The sequence below is a fragment of the Salminus brasiliensis genome, chromosome 3 (assembly GCF_030463535.1).
Source record: "Salminus brasiliensis chromosome 3, fSalBra1.hap2, whole genome shotgun sequence".
Taxonomy (NCBI): Eukaryota; Metazoa; Chordata; class Actinopteri; order Characiformes; family Bryconidae; genus Salminus; species Salminus brasiliensis.
The window spans coordinates 25,887,513-25,906,595 of record NC_132880.1 but is presented as its reverse complement, the minus strand read 5'-3'; the positions used below and the strand labels follow the sequence as shown (position 1 = coordinate 25,906,595).

The following is a 19,083-nucleotide window of genomic DNA, read 5'->3' as shown; positions in this document are numbered from 1 at the left end:
CGAGAGTATTTCAGTGTGGCATCATCATTTCACCTTGGCTGCACAAATGTGTGTGTGTGTGTGTGTGTATATATATATATATATATATATATATTAGTATTTTTTTCTCCTTCTTCTGGGCAGTGCATCACACCCCACAATTACCTGTCTGTTATTTTGAAACTGAATCTAAAGATGTTAATAGAGCAGGTTTAGTTTTAGACAAATTCAGTAAGAACATTCAAAATTCAGACCATTTACACAGTAGTCAGGTAGTCAGTGGTTGAAGTGGTCATGGAATTTTTATTTATGTATTTATTTTTTAAACTACACTATAATTTTGTCTTGTTTTATAATATTATTAGAATGTTCATCTCTCTCCACCTCTATTTAAGTATTACCGCTTTTTTAAAATTCTATAGAAATTAGATACCCCCCCAAAAAAATCAGGCCGATGAACAGTGGTAGAATAGAGGCAACCAACAGAACAACTCAATATAGTCCGAAACTGTATTTTATTAAATTATTCGTATTATTACAGTCTATTATACTCCTTTCTAACGCTCCCAAAATGCAGTTGAATCCCCACCTTCAGATCAGTGTACCCTGATGACTTTTGGCATTTGTATATGGCTAATAGACCTGCCTGTTAAAAGAAATAATTCTGTGAAAAACCCAAAGACCATGACTGATCACTGACCCCCAGGTGCAACTGAGCAGTCAAGACATGTTTGATGTCTGTCGTGTACTTCTTTCGTTTACAATGAGAGAGGCTAGGCTAATGTTGCTAACAAACACTGGGCTTAGACTCACCAATTTCATCTCCATAAATGATTGCCCATAATCTCCATTACTTGCTTCAAAAATCTGTCAAAAACCGTTTAAACTTGATGGCAGTGTGTGGAGTGAAAAGTTTATTTATGTGTTTATAGTGGGTAATAGCGTATTCTAAACCACATCAATTAGCGCCCAGCTGATCGGCCGCATCTAGGACCAGTGATCAATCATGTTAATTTTTTTTTTTAACCAAACTGTTCCTTTACAGTTAGATCAGGAAAAGCAAAAAAAAGTGCAGAGCATGAACGGTTAGGACTGATACCAGCCCCCGCTGTTTTATATTACAGTGCTAAAAGTATGGCTTTGTTGTCCATCAAAGAAACAAACAGCAAAAAACACCTAGGCTATTGGTTTGAATTCTAATTCAAATCCATATCTTCCAAAACTACTGAGGAAAATAATTAACTCTAAAGTTCTACATGCACAGACAACTCATTTTGAAAGTCAAAATGCCCTTTTAAGAACATGAAAGCACAAACTGTAAAAACATTAAACTAATCCAAACATGTTCGGAAGACTATGGAGATCTAGGGAAGAAATTTAGCTTAGCTACTGTTAGTGACTCTTACTGAAGAGCCCTGCCTTACTACTAAAGCAATGTACAGCTCATAAAAATACATATTCATAAAGTCTGGAGTGAGTCCTCACTGCTAATGTGGGTGTGCATAGAGGAGCTTCATAATGAACTAAAACCGCTTGGTAAAAAGGACTTGCAGATTCTCATGGTAGAGCTGGAAGAACAGAGTGGCCATCATGAACACTCAGGAGAACAGTGCCATTTCAGCTGCACTGGACTGATACAGTTATAATCATAATAATAAACTGTAATCTGTTTCAACTTCCAGCAATAGAGGTCATAGAGTCTTTTCAAGATGAGGAATTAATAAGGTTTAATAAGGCTCCAACCATGTAGAAAATGACACACAAGATGGATTTTCTACACTGTAGAGCTTACTGTTGATATGTGGTGTGTAATGAGTGGATTTCACAGTTTGTGCAGATTCTCTGATCTTCAAATGATCATTATTGGACATTTCTACACTACAGTTCAAAAGCTTGGAATCACTTGTCATAATATTTCATTTCTATATATATATATATATATATATATATATATATATATATATATATATTTACTTACCACACACACACACACACATATGTATATATGGCTTTGATATTAATGTCATTGAAGCTTCATCCTGGATATTATTGTTATTAGAGCTTTATTCAGGATATTAATGTTATTAGAAGTTCATCCTGGATATTATTGTTATTAGAGCTTCATTCTGGATATTAATGTTATTAGAACTTAGTTCTGGACATTAATGTTATTGGAGCTTCGTTCTGGATATTAATGTTGAAAGTTATCTTTTCTATTTATCTGAAACAAATGTTTTTTTATATCTTTCACAACATTGATTCCAGACTTCTGAACGGTAGTGCATGTGTGTGTTTTGTAGATCACAAGATATGCACAGCGGCAGTGTTACTTAGAAAAGGTACTGTGGTCAGCTTCATATTTGACCACTGTGGTTTAACTAGTACTGTTCAGAATGTTGTCCGTCACTGGTTTTACTGTGCGTTTTGCTTTCAGTAAGTAAAGAGCCGAGTGTCCCTTCATGACTAGTTGGTCAGATTTTGCTGTTTTCCAGGTGTGTGTCGATGTGTTTGATCAGAGCATCGTCAGGATAGCCGGTGGGAAACGTCAGCTGGCAGAGAGGGCAGCTTCGAGAATCACTACCTTCTGACTCCATCCACAGCTGATGGATGGAAACGAAAGATCAGAAGGAGAAGAAACACAATAACACTGTAAACTAGAGAATAGCAGACAACCTGATTAAGAAATATTAATCATTCATTCATATTAATCATCAATGATCACATAAATAATCACTCACTTTGATTGACGGCCAGGACTGTGCATGCTCTGTGCTCAGATAGCCCTGTAGTGGGCAGGACAGTGCACTCGGAGTATCAGGGGCAGGAAATGGTGGGTGAGGGGGCATCACCCCCAGCGTCCTGGGCGGGCTGTGCACAGGACTGTGGACAGGGCTGTGGGCGGAGCTTGTACTCGGCCACTCCTCTTCCTCATCCTCTGAAGACTGCGGTGGTGTAACCAGCGGGGCTGGGTCAGGCAGCTGCTCCTGAACACACAGGTGATGCACATCCCGCACAGGTGAGGCACAGGGAATGCTCCGTGTTGCGCTGTGGGCAGAGGCCGGGCGGGGCCCGATGGACAGTGCGCCCTTCTGCTGCCTCAGGTAGTGGTCACCCGCTGGTCGATGCTTGGGGAGAGTAGATGCTGGGTAATACAGAGTCCGAGGAGAGCCCTGGTGGGCCGGGGAGGGATCAGTGATTTCGGAGAAACTCCGGCGGCCCTGAAAACACGCCCGGAGGTGGTGAGTGGACATGCAGGGGGAGAAAGATGCTGGACCAGACGCAGGGGAGCGGGGGGAGGAGGGAGAGTGGTGCTGGGGTGCAGCAGAGTGCCTCAATACTGTGGACAAAACAGACAAAAACAAGCCAACTGTTTTTAATTTCATGAGGAGTATTAAACAAGAGTGCTGCATTTACAGTTGGGAGGGCGTTCCAATAGAATTTGGAACCATGCTGTGAGCATTTGATTGGTTCAATCCCACCAGAGCATTTGTGAGTAGATACCAGACTGTACCTAGTAAAGCTTATATGTGAAAGGGACCGTTTGAATAACAAGCAACCTTGTACTGCTAAAAGTTTGTGGACACCTTCCAAAATCAAGGGTATTAATAGGGAGTTACACTAGATGCTGAAACATTGCTGTGAGGAGGATTTGATTACATACATTTTTTGTAAAAAATAATAGCAGTGTGTTTAAAAACATTAGTAAAGCAGAAAATCTTTATAGTAGTTTTTATTTCCATGCATTGGGAACATTGCATACTGTTTTCCACATCAAAACATGAAGAAATGTATATTATTTTTACAATTCATTCATTATTAAATGAAAATTGGGCTGTTCAAAAAAATAGCAGTGTCTCAATTTGTCTTTACAAACTAAAAATATGTACTCTTTTTCTTTTTTTTTTTTTTAGGATTTAGCATTCCTGTGAATCACTTACCTAATATTTAGTTGAATAACCACAGTTTTTTTAGAACTGCTTCACATCTGTGTTGCATAGAGTCAACCAACTTCTGGCACCTGTCAACTGGTATTCCAGCCCAGGGTGCTTTGACTACATCCCTAAATTCATTTGCATTTCTTGGTTTTGCTTCAGAAACGACATTTTGATGTCACCCCACAAGTTTTCTATCTGATTAAGGTCTGGGGATTGGGCTGGCCACTCCATAACCTCTATTTTGTTGGACTGGAACCAAGATTTTGCTTGTTTACTGGTGTGTTTAGGGTCGCTGTCTTGTTGAAACACCCATTTCAAGGGCATTTCCTCTTCAGCCTAAGGCAACATGACCTGGTCAAGTATTCGGATATATGCAAACTGGTCCATGATCCCTGGTATGTGGTAAATAGGCCCAGCACCATAGTAAGAGAAACATGCCCATATCATGATGCTTGCACCACCATGCTTCACTGTCTTCAGAGTGTACTGTGGCTTGAATTCAGATTTGGGGGTCGTCTGACAAACTGTCTGCGCCCAAAAAGAACAATTTTGCTTTCATCAGTCCACAACATGTTCTCCATTTCTCTTTAGGCCAGTGTTCTTTGGCAAATTGCATCTGCTTCAGTACATGTCTTTTTTTTAACAGTGGGACTTTGCGGGGAATTCTTGCTAATAGATTAGCTTCACACAGGCGTCTTCTAACTGTCACAGTACTCACAGGTAACTTGAGACTGTCTTTGTTCATCCTGGAGCTGATCATTGGTTGAACACTACTGTACAGCACCACACAAGCATCAGTAAGGTCCGGTGCCAGTGTGGGGTCTGAGCATCCTCAGAATACTGTCAGTAGGTACTCACCACAACAGACCTCCTGCAAGTCTTGGCATTTGGGAGACCCTCCAACCCAGTCGTCTGGCCATGACCATCTGGCCCTAATCAAACTGGTTCGGGTCTTCACTCTACCCATTTCTCCCACAGCCAACACATCGACTACAAGAACTGACTGTTCTGTCACTGTCTAACACAGATCCCAAACCTTCACATGTGCCACTGTTCCACCAGATCATCACTGTTATTCACTTCATCTGTGGGTGCTCATAATATTGTGTGTGACTGGGGTGTGTGAACACGCTCTGTATACGTACAATATGATAGACAGAGTTGGGTAGTAACACACCGCATGTTGCAGCATTACATAATCAGGTCCGTTACAGAGAGCAGAGACAGTAATCAGATTACAGGTACATTGAATGAGGTGATGAATAGCAGAATTACATAAAAAAAAACTCACTCAGAGTGATGTTCTTGTCTTTGTTTGTATCTATGAGCTAAAGGAAACACAGATTACATCGAGACATTGTATTGCTTAGCCCACCAATCACTGCCTTTATTTTGCAATTATTTTGCTGAAGTTCTATTAGTGGGCCTGTTTCTCCAGAACAGGATGTGTCTGGGTGACGCTCGTAGCGGGACAGACTGACGCATGCTGTTTTCAGCCCACTTCCAACAACAGTAACAGTAATAATTTGTACCTGAACATATTGTTTACTTAACTGTCTCTTATTTTGCAGGTGGAAAAAGCTTGATGCGTGCTAAATGTGTGCAGAACGTTATTTCAGTATCTTTATTTTGTGGGTTTAAAGAGAAAGTTGAACAGAATAGGATTACCGGGGCTTTTCTGCTCTGGATGGTTCCGTTTTTGTCTCAGGATCTCACTCTGTTCTGCGGTCAGGCTGCGAATTCTGCTCAGTTCCTCTGTCAGCTCTGTATAGGCCAGAGCCAGATTCACCCTGAGGGAGACAACACAGCTTTCTACCATGAGGTCAAATTTTCAATACACGCAAACACTAAGGTGTATTACTCAGTATCTACAGGGACTTCTGTACAAACTGGTGTGGCTATTCTTTGGTAGTAGAGGTTTGCGATAACACTTTCGGCCCGCTGGTGGGTCATAGGGTTGATTTGAAATGTATAAACACAGCACATTATGTAGCTTTTTTATGTTGAAGATCTAAGTATAGTTTTAACTATTAGTTATTGCATAATAGGTACTTAAACCATGAAACTGGATTACACAAAATGTTTGACCATTTATTCTGACTGATGTTCACAACACAAAACTTAAAATTCATTAAAAATATTACTAAATAGCTGATAACTATGTGTACTTAACAGATGATTTCAAACGGATGTATGTGAACAGGGAAATCACATGTTTCTTTATATTTCCATACTGGCACCAGAGTGCACCTGCTGCAATATCTAAGCAGGAGGGACCGTTTAAGGAACAAGCTACAAAATATGTGCAAAGTTTGTGGGCACTGAAATCTCTGAAATCAAGGGTATTATTAGGGAGTGTGCTGCAATAACAGCTTCTCCTCTTCTGGTAAGGCTTTACACTAGACATTGGTCCACTGCTGTGAGGAAGGTTTTGACCTCCAACTCATCCCAAAGGTACTGGATAGGTATTTGGTTTCATCATTCCAGAGAACACGGTTGAACTGCTCCACAAACTATTACTAGGAGGCTTTATACCCCTCTAGCCCATGTTCAGCAGTGGACAAGCTGACCTTATGCTTATGTGCGAACTGCTGCTCTTGAAAGAGATTACACAAGCTGCATATGCATGTCTGAATCAGCAAGTGGTACAGCTTAAAGTAGCTCATTTTCTAGAAGGGCTGTCCAGATACTTTTGGACAATTAATGTAGCTTTATTTTGTCATCAAGCCCTCCAATGATTTTACCACTGTAGAGTGTGTAAATACAAGCTTCTGTTAAGTCACCCAATCATCCAGACATATTGTTGGAATTGCTAGGTCACAAGGTAGAAATAAAATAAACACCTTCACTACTTTTGACAATTACACTTTTTTGGGTTTGTGAACCCCCCAGTGGCCACCCCATTTTTAAAAAAAGTAGAATCGCCACTGGCTGACTGGATCATTCAGGCTCTGTGCTATAGCACTACTGGACACAAATAACAGCTACCTAATTTTATTCTTTTTAAAACTAGTGATTTTTGTTAGTCTAGCCTTCTAGATTTACTTGAATCTCCACTGTCTTCCACTCACTGTTCATCTCCTGCTTTCTGGATCCACTCCACGTTGCAGTGGTCACAGGGTGCGTCCAAGTCCTGCAACCAGCAGAGGATTAATAATCAGTACAGTCTGAAATAAATCATTGTGCAGAGATTTCATTCCACATCCCACCTGAGGCTATTATTTAGATTCCTGCATCGCTCAGGTGTGTTTAGATCTGAAATAGATTTAAAATAGCAAAATGAAAATCTCCTGTTCAACTGCCTTGTTTTACTGAAATACAGCCACCACTGAATTAATCTACACACTCCAGTTAGCATAGACTGGGCTAACTGGAAATTTCCTGACTGATCCTTCTGTATATTATCTTCAACATGTACCTTCATCCTAAATAAAGACTGGACAATTTTCTTTTCCAAACTATCGTTAAAAGACAGACTGAAGCTTGAAGCTTCTGATTGGCTGATGACGAGCACCGACATCACAACGGTGAGAGAAAATGCATGACCTTCGGCTTTAGTCCCACACAAGCTGTATGAGCACCTGTCTTTGTTTCTCTTGTAAGTGACTGATCTCGTCCTGTAGACACTGAAGCTTTGCCTTTAGCTCCGCCTCCCTCTGCCACGCCCCCTGTGCCTCATGCCACGCCCCCTCAAGCTCCGCCTCGAGGCGCTGCACCTTCAGGTCAGTAAGAGTGTCCAGGCTGCGGGAACTCTGCAGGGTCGGACCGGGACAGTCCAAAGCTGAAAACACAGGAGAAACAGACTTCAGAATCCAAACCAGGCACAGGATCAGAAATAAAATCATGAATGAATCAGAAATCACAATCAGAAACACAATCAAACATCACAGTTAGAAGCAAAATAAAAATGACAGTGTGAATTCTAAATCTGAATCAACGGCAGAATCAGAAAATGAAAAATAAAGAATCAAAATCAATAAAAAATTTTGAATTAATAATTCAGAACTGAATTGAATCAGAATCGATTTCTGAATTAGGTTCACAAGCACTGTTTTACTCTTGGTTTGAGCTGTAAGTATGAAATACGCTACGTAAATAATGTACATTTATTTTGGTGATAATAATGCAGGTGCAGTTTTACCGCAGGGGACATCCAGGCTGTTGTGGAGATGGAGGAGGTGTGTGTCTTTACTGCGTGGATGTGGATGTGAGTGTGGGTGGGTTGCTTCTCTCCCGCTGCCCAGTCTGGAGCTTTTCTTCTGCATAAGCGATTCTCTCTGCCTTAGTGCAGACTCTAAGCCATGGATCCGCTTTACATGCTGTTCTGCCAGGGTCGTCTACACACACACACACACACACACACACACACACATAAACACAGATCATCAGCTATGCTTTTGTTACCTTGTTATCTAAATTAGTTGTGGTCAGTCTATTGCAATATCTCTAAATCCTCCACTATGAGAGTGTAAAATGACACTGATTAGCCATAACATTAAAACTACTGACGGGTAAATTAAGTAACATTGACTTTGAATTTTAACATCTCGTTACAGTGTCATCTGTCAAGCTGTGGCATACAGTAGTGTTCAAAATAATAGCAGTCCAATATGACTAACCAGATAATCACTGTTTTTGGTATAAATTATATTACCACATAACAAACAATGTACCAGTTGGTACAGTAGATTCTTAGGAAACCAACAGACTCAGCATTCATGATATGCATGCTCTTGAGTCTGTGTATTTGAATAATTATTTGAAAGGGGTGTGTTCAAAATAATAGCAGCGTGGAGTTCAATTAGTGAGGTCAATCATTCTGTGAGGAAACAGAATGATTAAAAAGAAGTGCAGACAATTAACAAGAAACAAGAAACAAGAAACTTAAAAAGAAGTGCAGACAATAATAGGCTGTTCAGCCAAAATGATCTCCAATGCTTTAAAATGGAGAGCAAAACCAGAGAGATGTGGAGGAAAACACAAGACTACCATTCGAATGGATCGAAGAATAGCCAGAATGGCAAAGGCTCTACCAATGATCAGCTCCAGGATTATCAAAGACAGTCTCAAGTTACCTGTGAGTACCTGAATTCAAGCCACAGTACACTCTCAAGACAGTGAAGCATGGTGGTGCAAGCATCATGATATGGGCATGTTTCTCTTACTATGGTGCTAGGCCTATTTACCGCATACCAGGGATCATGGACCAGTTTGCATATATCCGAATACTTGAACAGGTCATGTTGCCTTACGCTGAAGAGGAATTGCCCTTGAAATGGGTGTTTTAACAAGACAACGACCCTAAACACACCAGTAAACGAGCAAAATCTTGGTTCCAGTCCAAAAAAATTGAGGTTATGAAGTGACCAGCCCAATCCCCAGACCTTAATCAGATAGAAAACTTGTGGGGTGACATCAAAGATTTCGTTTCTGAAGCAAAACCAAGAAATGCAAATGAATTTAGGGATGTAGTCAAAGCACCCTGGGCTGGAATACCAGTTGACAGGTGCCAGAAGTTGGTTGACTCTATGCAACACAGATGTGAAGCAGTTCTAAAAAACTGTGGTTATTCAACTAAATATTAGGTTAGTGATTTACAGGAATGCTAAATCCTAAAAAAAAGAGTACATATTTTGAGTTTGTAAAGACAAATAGAGACACTGCTATTTTTTGAACATTTTCATTTTTTGTTATTTTCTGTAAAGTAGTTAAAAATTATATACTTGTTTTGGTTTGGAAAACAGTATGCAATGTTCCCAATGCATGGAAATAAAAACTACTATAAAGATTTTCTGCTTTACTAATGTTTTTAAACACACTGCTATTATTTTGAACACAACTGTGTATTAGACATATATTACATATATACATATTAACATATATTAGTCTTGTTGGGCGTTTCCAGTGATGCAGCAGTTGGCGCATAACCATAGAGGCCTACAGAATGGCAACCAATAAACTGGCAACAAGGTCAAGGATGCCCAAGGTTTATTGATGTGCAACCCTCCTCATAACTTACAGGACTTACAGGATCTGCTGTTAACATATTTGTGCGAGATACCACTGGACACCTTTAAGAGGTCCTGGCCCAAGAAAAGACAACCAATGAACTGGCGACAGGGTTGAGTGCCCAAAGCTCAGTGATGCACAGGGGAGCAAATGCTAGCCCGTCTGGTCCAAATCCTACAGGTAGAGCTGCGGTAGTACTAATTGCTGAAGAGGTTAATGCTGAACAGGGAAGTGGTGTGTGGTTGCTGTCATCCATAGAAAGGAAATTCCTCATCAATTGAGGTTATAAACACAGCAGAAGTGAATTTCCAACCTCCTGGGGGCGTACTAGACACGGCTGAAACAGCAAAATTGTGGTTTACAGGCATATCTCACGTCCTTAATTGGCTGATAATTCAGAGGATACAGACATTTGCGGTATAAGTCTACATAGGAATAGGCCTATTGAGTTTGGAACATGAGTGTTTACCACAGGGTGAGATAGTGGAGTTTCTAAACCCCAGTTCATTTCTATCAGAGAGAAACCCAGCTCAGACCCAGAGCTCCCAATATGGGCACGACATCAACAACAGAATGACGCACGACTTCAGAGGTTTATTAATAAATGACTAAAGTGACTGATCAGTCCACTGCTGCTTCTCACCATGTTGTCCAGCTCCTTCTGCACATTACTTTTCTCCAGATGGATCTTCTCATACGCTTTAATCACCTCCTCCAGATGCTCCTCGTGGGCTTTACTTTTCTGCAGCTGGGAGAGATCATCATTTCACACACAGATTCAGTAACCATCACCCTGCACAGGATAAAATAAGCTTTGGCAATGCATTTGGTAACAGTTTGTTTGGCTGAATGTTTGTGGACACCTGCTAATCCAACATTTCTCCCAAAATCAGGAGCACAAAAAATTAGCCGCTGTAACAGCACGTATGCTTTTCTATACAGAATGCACATGCTGCATGTGACCGTCTGTGTCTGTAATAGGTGCGCTTTAACACTGAATGTACTAATAAGGGTTTGTCCACAAACATTTGGACATATTGTGTAGCTCTGTGTCTAATATTCCTTCATACACACCCAGACTCACACTCGTTCTCCCCTTACCTCCTGTGTGAGTGTACCTATGCGTTTCTGCAGGCTACTGCTGGCCTCTGGGTGGATCAATTTGGTCTCTTTGGGTTCACACGAGCAGCACAGACTCCTTTCCTCCCCAAACTCACTGATCATGGGGAACTGAGGACATGGGGACACACACGCACACACACACATTATATTTAACATTATAGTAATATTAGGGCTGGGGAAATTTCTAAATAGATTGCCCCTAGCATTCCCACCACCACCATACCCTTTTAGAATTTTTTTAATTCTAAAAGTCTGTTTTAGAAACAGTGAGTTTTAGAATTGTGTCAAAGTCATGAGGTTTAAGGGATGCAGTGTTGCACTACATAACACTACATTAATAAAAATAATAAAAGTGTATGTCCTTAAAAAAATTCTGAGCAAATACACAGCTTAAGCTATTCTAAGGTGGTTGTGAACGGCTGCTATGGTGCTGCTAAGTGGTTGCTATGGAGTTTCTAGGTGGTGTTATGCTGTTCCAAGTGGCATAGCTAAGGGTATAGCTATGGTGTTGCAAGGTAGTTCCTAGTTGGTTGCTAGGATGTTGCTAGATGGTTTCTGCAGGATCTGTAGGGGTTGCTATGGTGCCAAATGGTTGCTAAGGTGTCCCTGTGGATTTTCTAGGATATTTAAAGCATTTGCTAGGATGTTGCTACATGTCTGTTAGGTGGTTTATAGGGTGTCGACTACTAGTCACTATGCCATAACTGGTGGTTCCCATAGGATGATGGTAGGGTTTTGCTATGTCTCACTTTTATCTCGTAGTTCTTTAGTTTCCTCTTGATGCTGCTGTTCTCGCGCTCCAGACTGGCCAGGCGCAGCTTGATGTCGTGGTACGCAGCGGCCAGGGCGAAATGCGACGCTGGATGCATGTCCACAGAAAGAGGGCAGGACGGCCATCCAAGTCCACTGCTGTCCTCTCGTAGCTCCGCCCTCAGCTCTGCCCTTAGCTCCTCTCTGAAACCTGCCGTGAAATCCAGCTCGCCCCTCAGGACAGACTCCATCACTCAGGACACAGCTACAGGACACACACACACCAACAGCTGCCGGTCATAACTCAATTAAGTCAAAGAAAGTCTCAAAACATCTGCTAAAGTCTACTACGTCTCCTCACTCCCATGCCGAGTATATATCACAAATTTTCCCAAATGTTTTCCATATCTAATTCCCACCCACTATCTAATACTCACTATCTATCACACATGTAAAGCTCCACCACATCTTTTTAAACTGCTGCTAACACAGCACCACTGAAGCCCAACACACTTGGAGGAGAACGCAAAACTGCTAATTCTGTTAAAACAGCTCAGAGACACCTGTGATAGCTAGCATCGCATGGCATCATTCGGGATAAAACCTACAACCTCCTGATGACAAAGCAAATAACAGGTTTTGGGATGTATGATGATCTCAGAAATAAATCTGTATGGACAAATAGCTTTAAAAAACTGGAACTAATAAAATATACCAAGATATCTGCATATTGTTTATCTTACTGCATTTGTAACAGTCTATTGAAAATGTTAGAATTCTCTGTAATGCTGCTCCATGTGGGTTTAGCTTGATCACATTTTTAAATTAGCTCCAATACAGGAATTCTAACCAGAAATCCCATATATCAGCCACATGAAAAAGTGATGAATGTACATAATGAGCAAGGTTAAAAGGAGACCAGAGACATTAGGTCATTAGCGTCTCCCAAAGAGCTCAACTGAAAGAGGAAAATTTAACCTCACAAACAAAGCCACAGTAAAGGGATCCAGAATGGATCAGGAAACATCAGGTACATCTCCAGTCTTTAACTGTATGCCCTTTCTTGGATCTCAGCTCCTCCCCCACTGAGGACCAGAGGAAGGAGGATGGAGAAATCACTGAATGAGATGCCCTTTACTCACTCGCCACTTTAATCACCTATTGGAGGGTGGAGCCAGTACAAGACCCAAGAGAAGATGAAAGTCACTTGCTCAAATTTGCCACAAGATGACGCTGTGTGCACATCCATGTTAGCCATGCTGGGTGGAAACTGAGGGCTCTTAGCACTTCTAGGTTTTCCAGCACTGTATAACACAAACAGGTGATCACTCAGAGAATGTTGGCAGAGATTGGATTCTGTCTAAGACGGTGTGTGATTGCATTCAGATCACTGTCTGGATCAGTTGCTATGTTAGTTCAAGTGGTTGCTAAGGGGTCCAATGGGTTTGCTAAGGTGTGGCTCTAAGATGAGTGGGTTCTAAGATGTTGCCACAGTGTTCATAGGCTTTTGTCGTGGTATACCAGGCTGGCTGCTATAGCATTGCTACGTTTTGCCAAGTGTTCCTTGGTGGTTGCTAGACTGGTTGCTATGGTATTTCAGGTGGATGCTAAGGTGTTCCAGGGGTTTGCTGTGACCATTGCTGTTATTTCTTGATGGCTGCTGTAGCGTTGCTAAGTGTTGCCAAGTGTTCATTGGTGTTTGCCATGATATTTCAGGTGTTTTCTATCACCGTTACTATGGTATTTCTTGATGGCTGTTTTAGCGTTGCTAAGTGTTGCCAAGTGTTCCTTGGTGGTTGCTAGAGTGGTTGCTATGGTAGTTCAGGTGGTAGCTAAGGTGTTCCAGGTGATTGCTATGATCGTTGCTATGATTTAGATAATTGACATGGCACCCCATGTGGTTGGGTGTTATTAGAGTATTTGAATCATTGTGACATAAGAAGGATGCACTAACATTTGCAATCCATGCATTCCTATAGGAAAGAAATATTGTTTATTTAATACAAATAAAAAAAAACATACTGTGTATCATTAACGCTTCCTGAAGTATTATGACATATTCATGCAATATCACTCACCACTACTGTTAGTACAGCAGTAGTAGAGTTACAGCAGTGGTTGGTGTGGTGCAACAGATAACACCACGACCTGCCCCTGAGCTACCACACCATGTTGGAGACTGGGGTTCGATTCCCACACACTGCTGCACTAAACACACTGCTGCACTAAACACACTGATGAATGTGCTGCTAATGGTGCTGCATTTTACACACTAGTTAACACGATAGTGTAGTTTGGGACACAGCCAAAGCCTCAGAGACTCTGCACATACCTAGGCAGAACATCTAATCTCTAAGCAAAGCTACCAAAGCTATCAGGATTCTGTCAGCTCTGTTCTGATTGGCCGTCCGAGCGTCTGTGTGAGCACATATGAGTCAGTGCATCACGAATTGCATTCTGCTTGTTTTTTCGTTATTATGGTTGCGCATTACAAAAAAATGCAAACACCATAGCAACCACCTGTAAGTCTAGCAACAGCCTTAAAGTGGGAACCATTTAAGCTGTGCAAATATTAAGTGTCCTCTTCAGGCAACACTATTTTTTGTCATTGCAAAGAATACAAACACACTAGCAACACCCAATCAACCACACAGGGCACCACAGCAACCACCTAGCAATATCTGAGCAATCACAAAAAGCACCATAGTACCTGAGATACTACAGCAACTGCCTAGCAACCGCTATAAAACACCATATAAACTGCCTGAGATATTGTAGCAATCAACTTGCCACACCACAGCACCCAGAATAGGAACTACCTGGGATGCCATAACAACCACTTAGGAGCAACACAGCAACCATCTGGAATACCATTGCAACCACCAAGCATTTACTTAGCAACTTTATAGCAACACCATAGCATTCACTTGGCAAACACCTGGGATATCAAAGCAATGACATAGTAACATTTAAATTACATTTACATTTAAGGCATTTAGCAGACGCTCTTATCCAGAGCAACTTACAAAAGTGCTTTACTATTTACCCAAGAAAAACCTTAGCTAGTTAGAATAGACTAATAATACAAAAGATACCTTTAAGCTTTAGACATTACTAAGCACAAGACAATAAGGTGACCATAGTACTCTTCTATTCCTCCAAGTACTCTCTGAAGAGGTGGGTCTTCAGTCTGCGTTTGAAGACCGCGAGCGACTCAGCCGTTCGGATACCCACGGGAAGCTCGTTCCACCACTTTGGTGCCAGGACAGAAAAGAGCCTGGACGCTTGTCTTCTGCGGATTTTGAGGGATTGCGGGTCGAGCCGAGCCGTACTTGAAGCTTGAAGGGCTCTAGGTGCGGATCGGCTTTTGACCATTGCCATCAAGCACTGAGGGGCTGGTCCGTTCTTGGCTTTGTAGGCCAGCGTCAGGGTTTTGAATCTGATGCGGGCAGAAAAAAAGCGCAGCAGTGGAGTAACGTGGCTGAATTTAGGAACATTGAAGACGACCCGTGCTGCTGCATTCTGGAGGAGTTGCAGGGGCCTGATGGTGCGCAGAGGGAGACCAGCCAGAAGCAGTAGTCAAGTCTGGAAGTGACGAGAGACTGAACAAGCACCTGGGTGGCCTCTCTAGAGGGGAAGGGTCGAATTCTCCAGATGTTGTACAGGAGAAATCTGCAGGACCGAGTCATCCATGACTACACCAAGGCTTCGAGCTTCTGTAGAAGGAGTGACCAGTGAGTTCTCAAAGGAGATGGCAAGATCGTTTTTAAGTCCAGCAGTTCCCGGGATGTACAGCAGACACTATTGCAACATTATAGCAACCACCGGGGATACCATAGCAGCCACATAACAACAGTCCAGCAACTGCATGTCAGTGGGAACTACAAAGCTGTGCAATCATTCTAGAAAACCTTTTCTAGTTTTTATTGATGTTGCAACCAATTCCCATCACATTATTTTGGTGTAAACCATAAAAACACTCATTTTTGATACCTGACATTTGAAAGTGTCCCAATATTAAAAACATGTTCCTTTGCCTGTTCATATCTTAATTAATTCATCATATCAGTTTGTTACTGATAGTTGGAGAATCATCAGACCCATAATCTTCAAACATTTGTAAATACTACTACGCAAGTCAGTATTTTAGGGCAGTATGTGCCATCACTGTATTTTTATGCCTTTTTGTGTCATGAAATGCGTCATATCTGTATGTGTTCTATAGGGGAGGACAATTACATGCTCTACATTTGCCTCGATGGAAAAGAAGCTAGGAAAGTAGACACATGAATGAAGGGAGGGTGGTGGAAATGATCACAGACTTCAACACTGTATTATATATATATATATATATATATATATATATATATATATATATATATATATATATATAAATTTTAGGTGCTTTCTCTGTGCGAGAGTTCAGCTGCGCTTGCCGTTCTCCCAGCCTGCAGAGGTCCATATGTTAATGTCCCACTGCTAATCCATATATTAATGTCCTCCTCTATCATACACTCAGCTCCCTTTGCCCTGCAGCACTCCATGGCCTACAAGAATACAGGCCAATATGACAAAGAAACAGGACCTACCTATTGTATTGAGTGGTGGTGCACGGTTCTACTGTACAGAGACACCTGCGCAAATGTGACTTTTATAGAAGAGTCCTCAGAAGAAAACCTTTCCTGTCTGCTCATCACCATATTCAGCATCAGACGTTTTCAAAGAAACATCTAAACAAGCCTGATGCAATGTGGACGTATTGTGGACTGACAAGGTTAAATTAGAACTAGAAAGGTATGTTTGGGGAAAAAAGGGGGCAGAACTCCAGCTGTTAAGCACAGTAGTGGATTGAGCATGTTTTGGGCTTGTGTTGCAGCCAGTGGCACAGAAGTTATGTCACTGGTAGAGGAAAGAATAAATGTAATAAATACCAGTAAATTCTGGAAGCATTCATCACACAGCATGTAAAAATATGAGGATTAAAAGCTTCTATAGCAGGACTGAAGATCCTAAACACACCTCAAAATATACAATGGATTACCAAATCCAGACTGGATGGCATCATTATACTTGGAATTTAAATGAATTAAGTAAATTGTTGATTTACTGCGTGATGAGTGTAATAACATTGGAGCAAATCTCATACAATGGAAAACAAAATGTGGACCCTCGGTTAGACGTCATGGAAACATCCCACTTACTGAGCCATGTAGAGAATGAATAGTGGGTCTTGTATGACATCACTGAAATAAACCCTTTCTGGCACCTTTACTTTTTAAGGGCGTAGTGTTTTTGGAGATTGGAAGTCTAAGTCAAATGAAGTTCTAACTCACAGTTCTGCTGGACGGATCTGAGTTTCAGACCATGTATGCTACTGGAGAGCAAGACAATTCTGTTCTGTTAGTGTCTCTGCTCATATTATTCACAATTCAATAGACCATATCAATTTTTTCTTAATCTTAATAAAACGTAATGACTATTTTCCCGCCTTTAAATGCTTTCTGAAATTTTGTAACCAATTATATAATTTATCATACCCCCCCCCTCCTACCAGTCCCACCTGTCATGGAGAGATGTGTGTGTGTGTTCCTGTGTTCCTGCTATTTCCACAGTGCTGCTGTAATGAGTGACCTTCCCTCTGGGATTAATAAAGTGATCGATCTATACCTTTCTATAACATACAGACCAGCGTCATATAAGCGTCAGTCGAAAATGCAATAAACGAGCTCCTGCATTGAACGCCGATGCCCCCTCGCATCTAAACCGACTCTGACACCTAACCAGGTTGCAGTTTTTTGCAGTTTGTAATATCGTTCCCTCTCTGCTCCATTTGGAGTTTTTTTGCTGTTCGACCACGTGGTGCTGCGTCAAACCCGCTCACTGCGCATGCGCGCTCTCTTCGCCCTGTAGTCTGAATCAGAGCGTTTTACAACCTGCACCTCAAAAACACACCAGCAAACCTCCGATTGTCCAGCTCTGACAGGTTCAAAGGTCCAATCTGGAGCAGAAATAGCTCAACATACTTAACATTAAACAGAATCAGGAAACCTGACAGAACTTTTAATTTTGATTTTCTCATCCACCTTAAAAGCTGTGCAGATGTTAGATAGTGTAACTGCTGCATATTTTAAGTTGGAACTAAAAATTAGAATAACAAGCCAATTTCAGTCTCGTCGCAGAATCAGGTGAATGTGCGAGAATGCTCAATGAACAGACAAAGGGCATCAAAATCCACGTTCATCCAAAATACCACTACAAGACCTGGCTATAATCGTGAACAGGTCGTCCGTAATGCAGATCGGGCCGAAACACATCACCTGCATGTAACACTAGTTCCTCTCTGGTACGTCTGGTTTGTTGTGGTGCTCATCTGGTTTGATTTGCTTATTTTAGCTCATTATTAGTTTCTGTTTTTGATGGCATCGCGCGGTGACATGCAGTGACTGTAGAGTGAATCCTGCAGTACTCACGCTGCTCAGTGGCGGAGATGTGGACGATGACACTCATGATCTGCTGCTGCTGCTCGATTAAGACCAACTCTAGAAAAATCACAGACTCCACTGCGCTGAGATGATCTCCCACCCGTATTCAGACAATACCCCGCCCCCCTGCGCTGAGTCTGCATGCTAGTGCCCCGTTCCCTGTATCGTGATTGGCTGATTTAGAGCTCTATCAACGGGAACGCCCACTGTCTGGATTTTGTCGTCCGGCAGGGAGTGTTCGGGAGCTCGAAGTGAAAAGAGTTGAATGGAGCAGAGGACGGATTTGTGAGTAATTCAAGCATTTCCAACACAAATGAGCATAATACATATTTAGCATGTCTTGCTCTCCCTTATTAACGCGTTTTATTGTTTTTGGGTTTGGTGTCACGGGTGTTACCCAATCAGCAGCGATAGTAAACGCAATGGATTCTGATGAAGCTTGGTGTACACACACACACACAGTGTTCAAAGGACCACTGGGTCTGTTTAAATACACGTAATTCTTACGTTTTGTCGGGGGTGAACGCCCCCAGGACTGCCTCTCTCAATGGGATGAAGTGGAAGCGGAGCCCTTCTGGTTTGATTGACACTCGCCAATCAGAGCACGAAGTACGAGGCGGGGCTTCCTGTCGGAAGCGATGTACGTTTATTACACCACGGTTTATTTACTATATTCTTAACAGTACTAATAAAGTCACAGCTCAATGGAGTAAGAGTTGGATGTATATACATATATATTAGGGACAAGCAGAGCAAATACTGAAGTATTGCCACTTCTAATCCTGAGAATTCTTTCGGAGAATGGA

At 41.7% G+C, this 19,083-nt stretch overlaps 1 protein-coding gene across 3 annotated transcripts; it reads right to left on the bottom strand.

Moving 5' to 3' along the window:
• Positions 1-475: 475 nt before the first annotated feature.
• LOC140551911 (TANK-binding kinase 1-binding protein 1-like) lies at positions 476-18,363 on the bottom strand. 3 transcript variants are annotated; one of them, XM_072675707.1, is made up of 10 exons: positions 18,266-18,363; positions 11,795-12,060; positions 11,025-11,153; positions 10,567-10,671; positions 8,056-8,251; positions 7,496-7,695; positions 6,986-7,047; positions 5,583-5,704; positions 2,718-3,316; positions 476-2,579 (listed from the first exon to the last, which is right to left on the bottom strand). In XM_072675707.1, the coding sequence occupies exons 2-10, from the start codon at positions 12,044-12,046 to the stop codon at positions 2,451-2,453; spliced, it is 1,794 nt and encodes a 597-aa protein (XP_072531808.1). In that variant the 5' UTR covers positions 12,047-12,060; positions 18,266-18,363; the 3' UTR covers positions 476-2,450. The 3 variants fall into 3 exon arrangements, with proteins under 3 accessions (XP_072531808.1, XP_072531809.1, XP_072531810.1); XM_072675708.1 differs by lacking the exon at positions 18,266-18,363 and adding an exon at positions 17,356-17,379; XM_072675709.1 differs by lacking the exon at positions 11,795-12,060.
• Between the last annotated feature and the right edge of the window lie 720 nt (positions 18,364-19,083).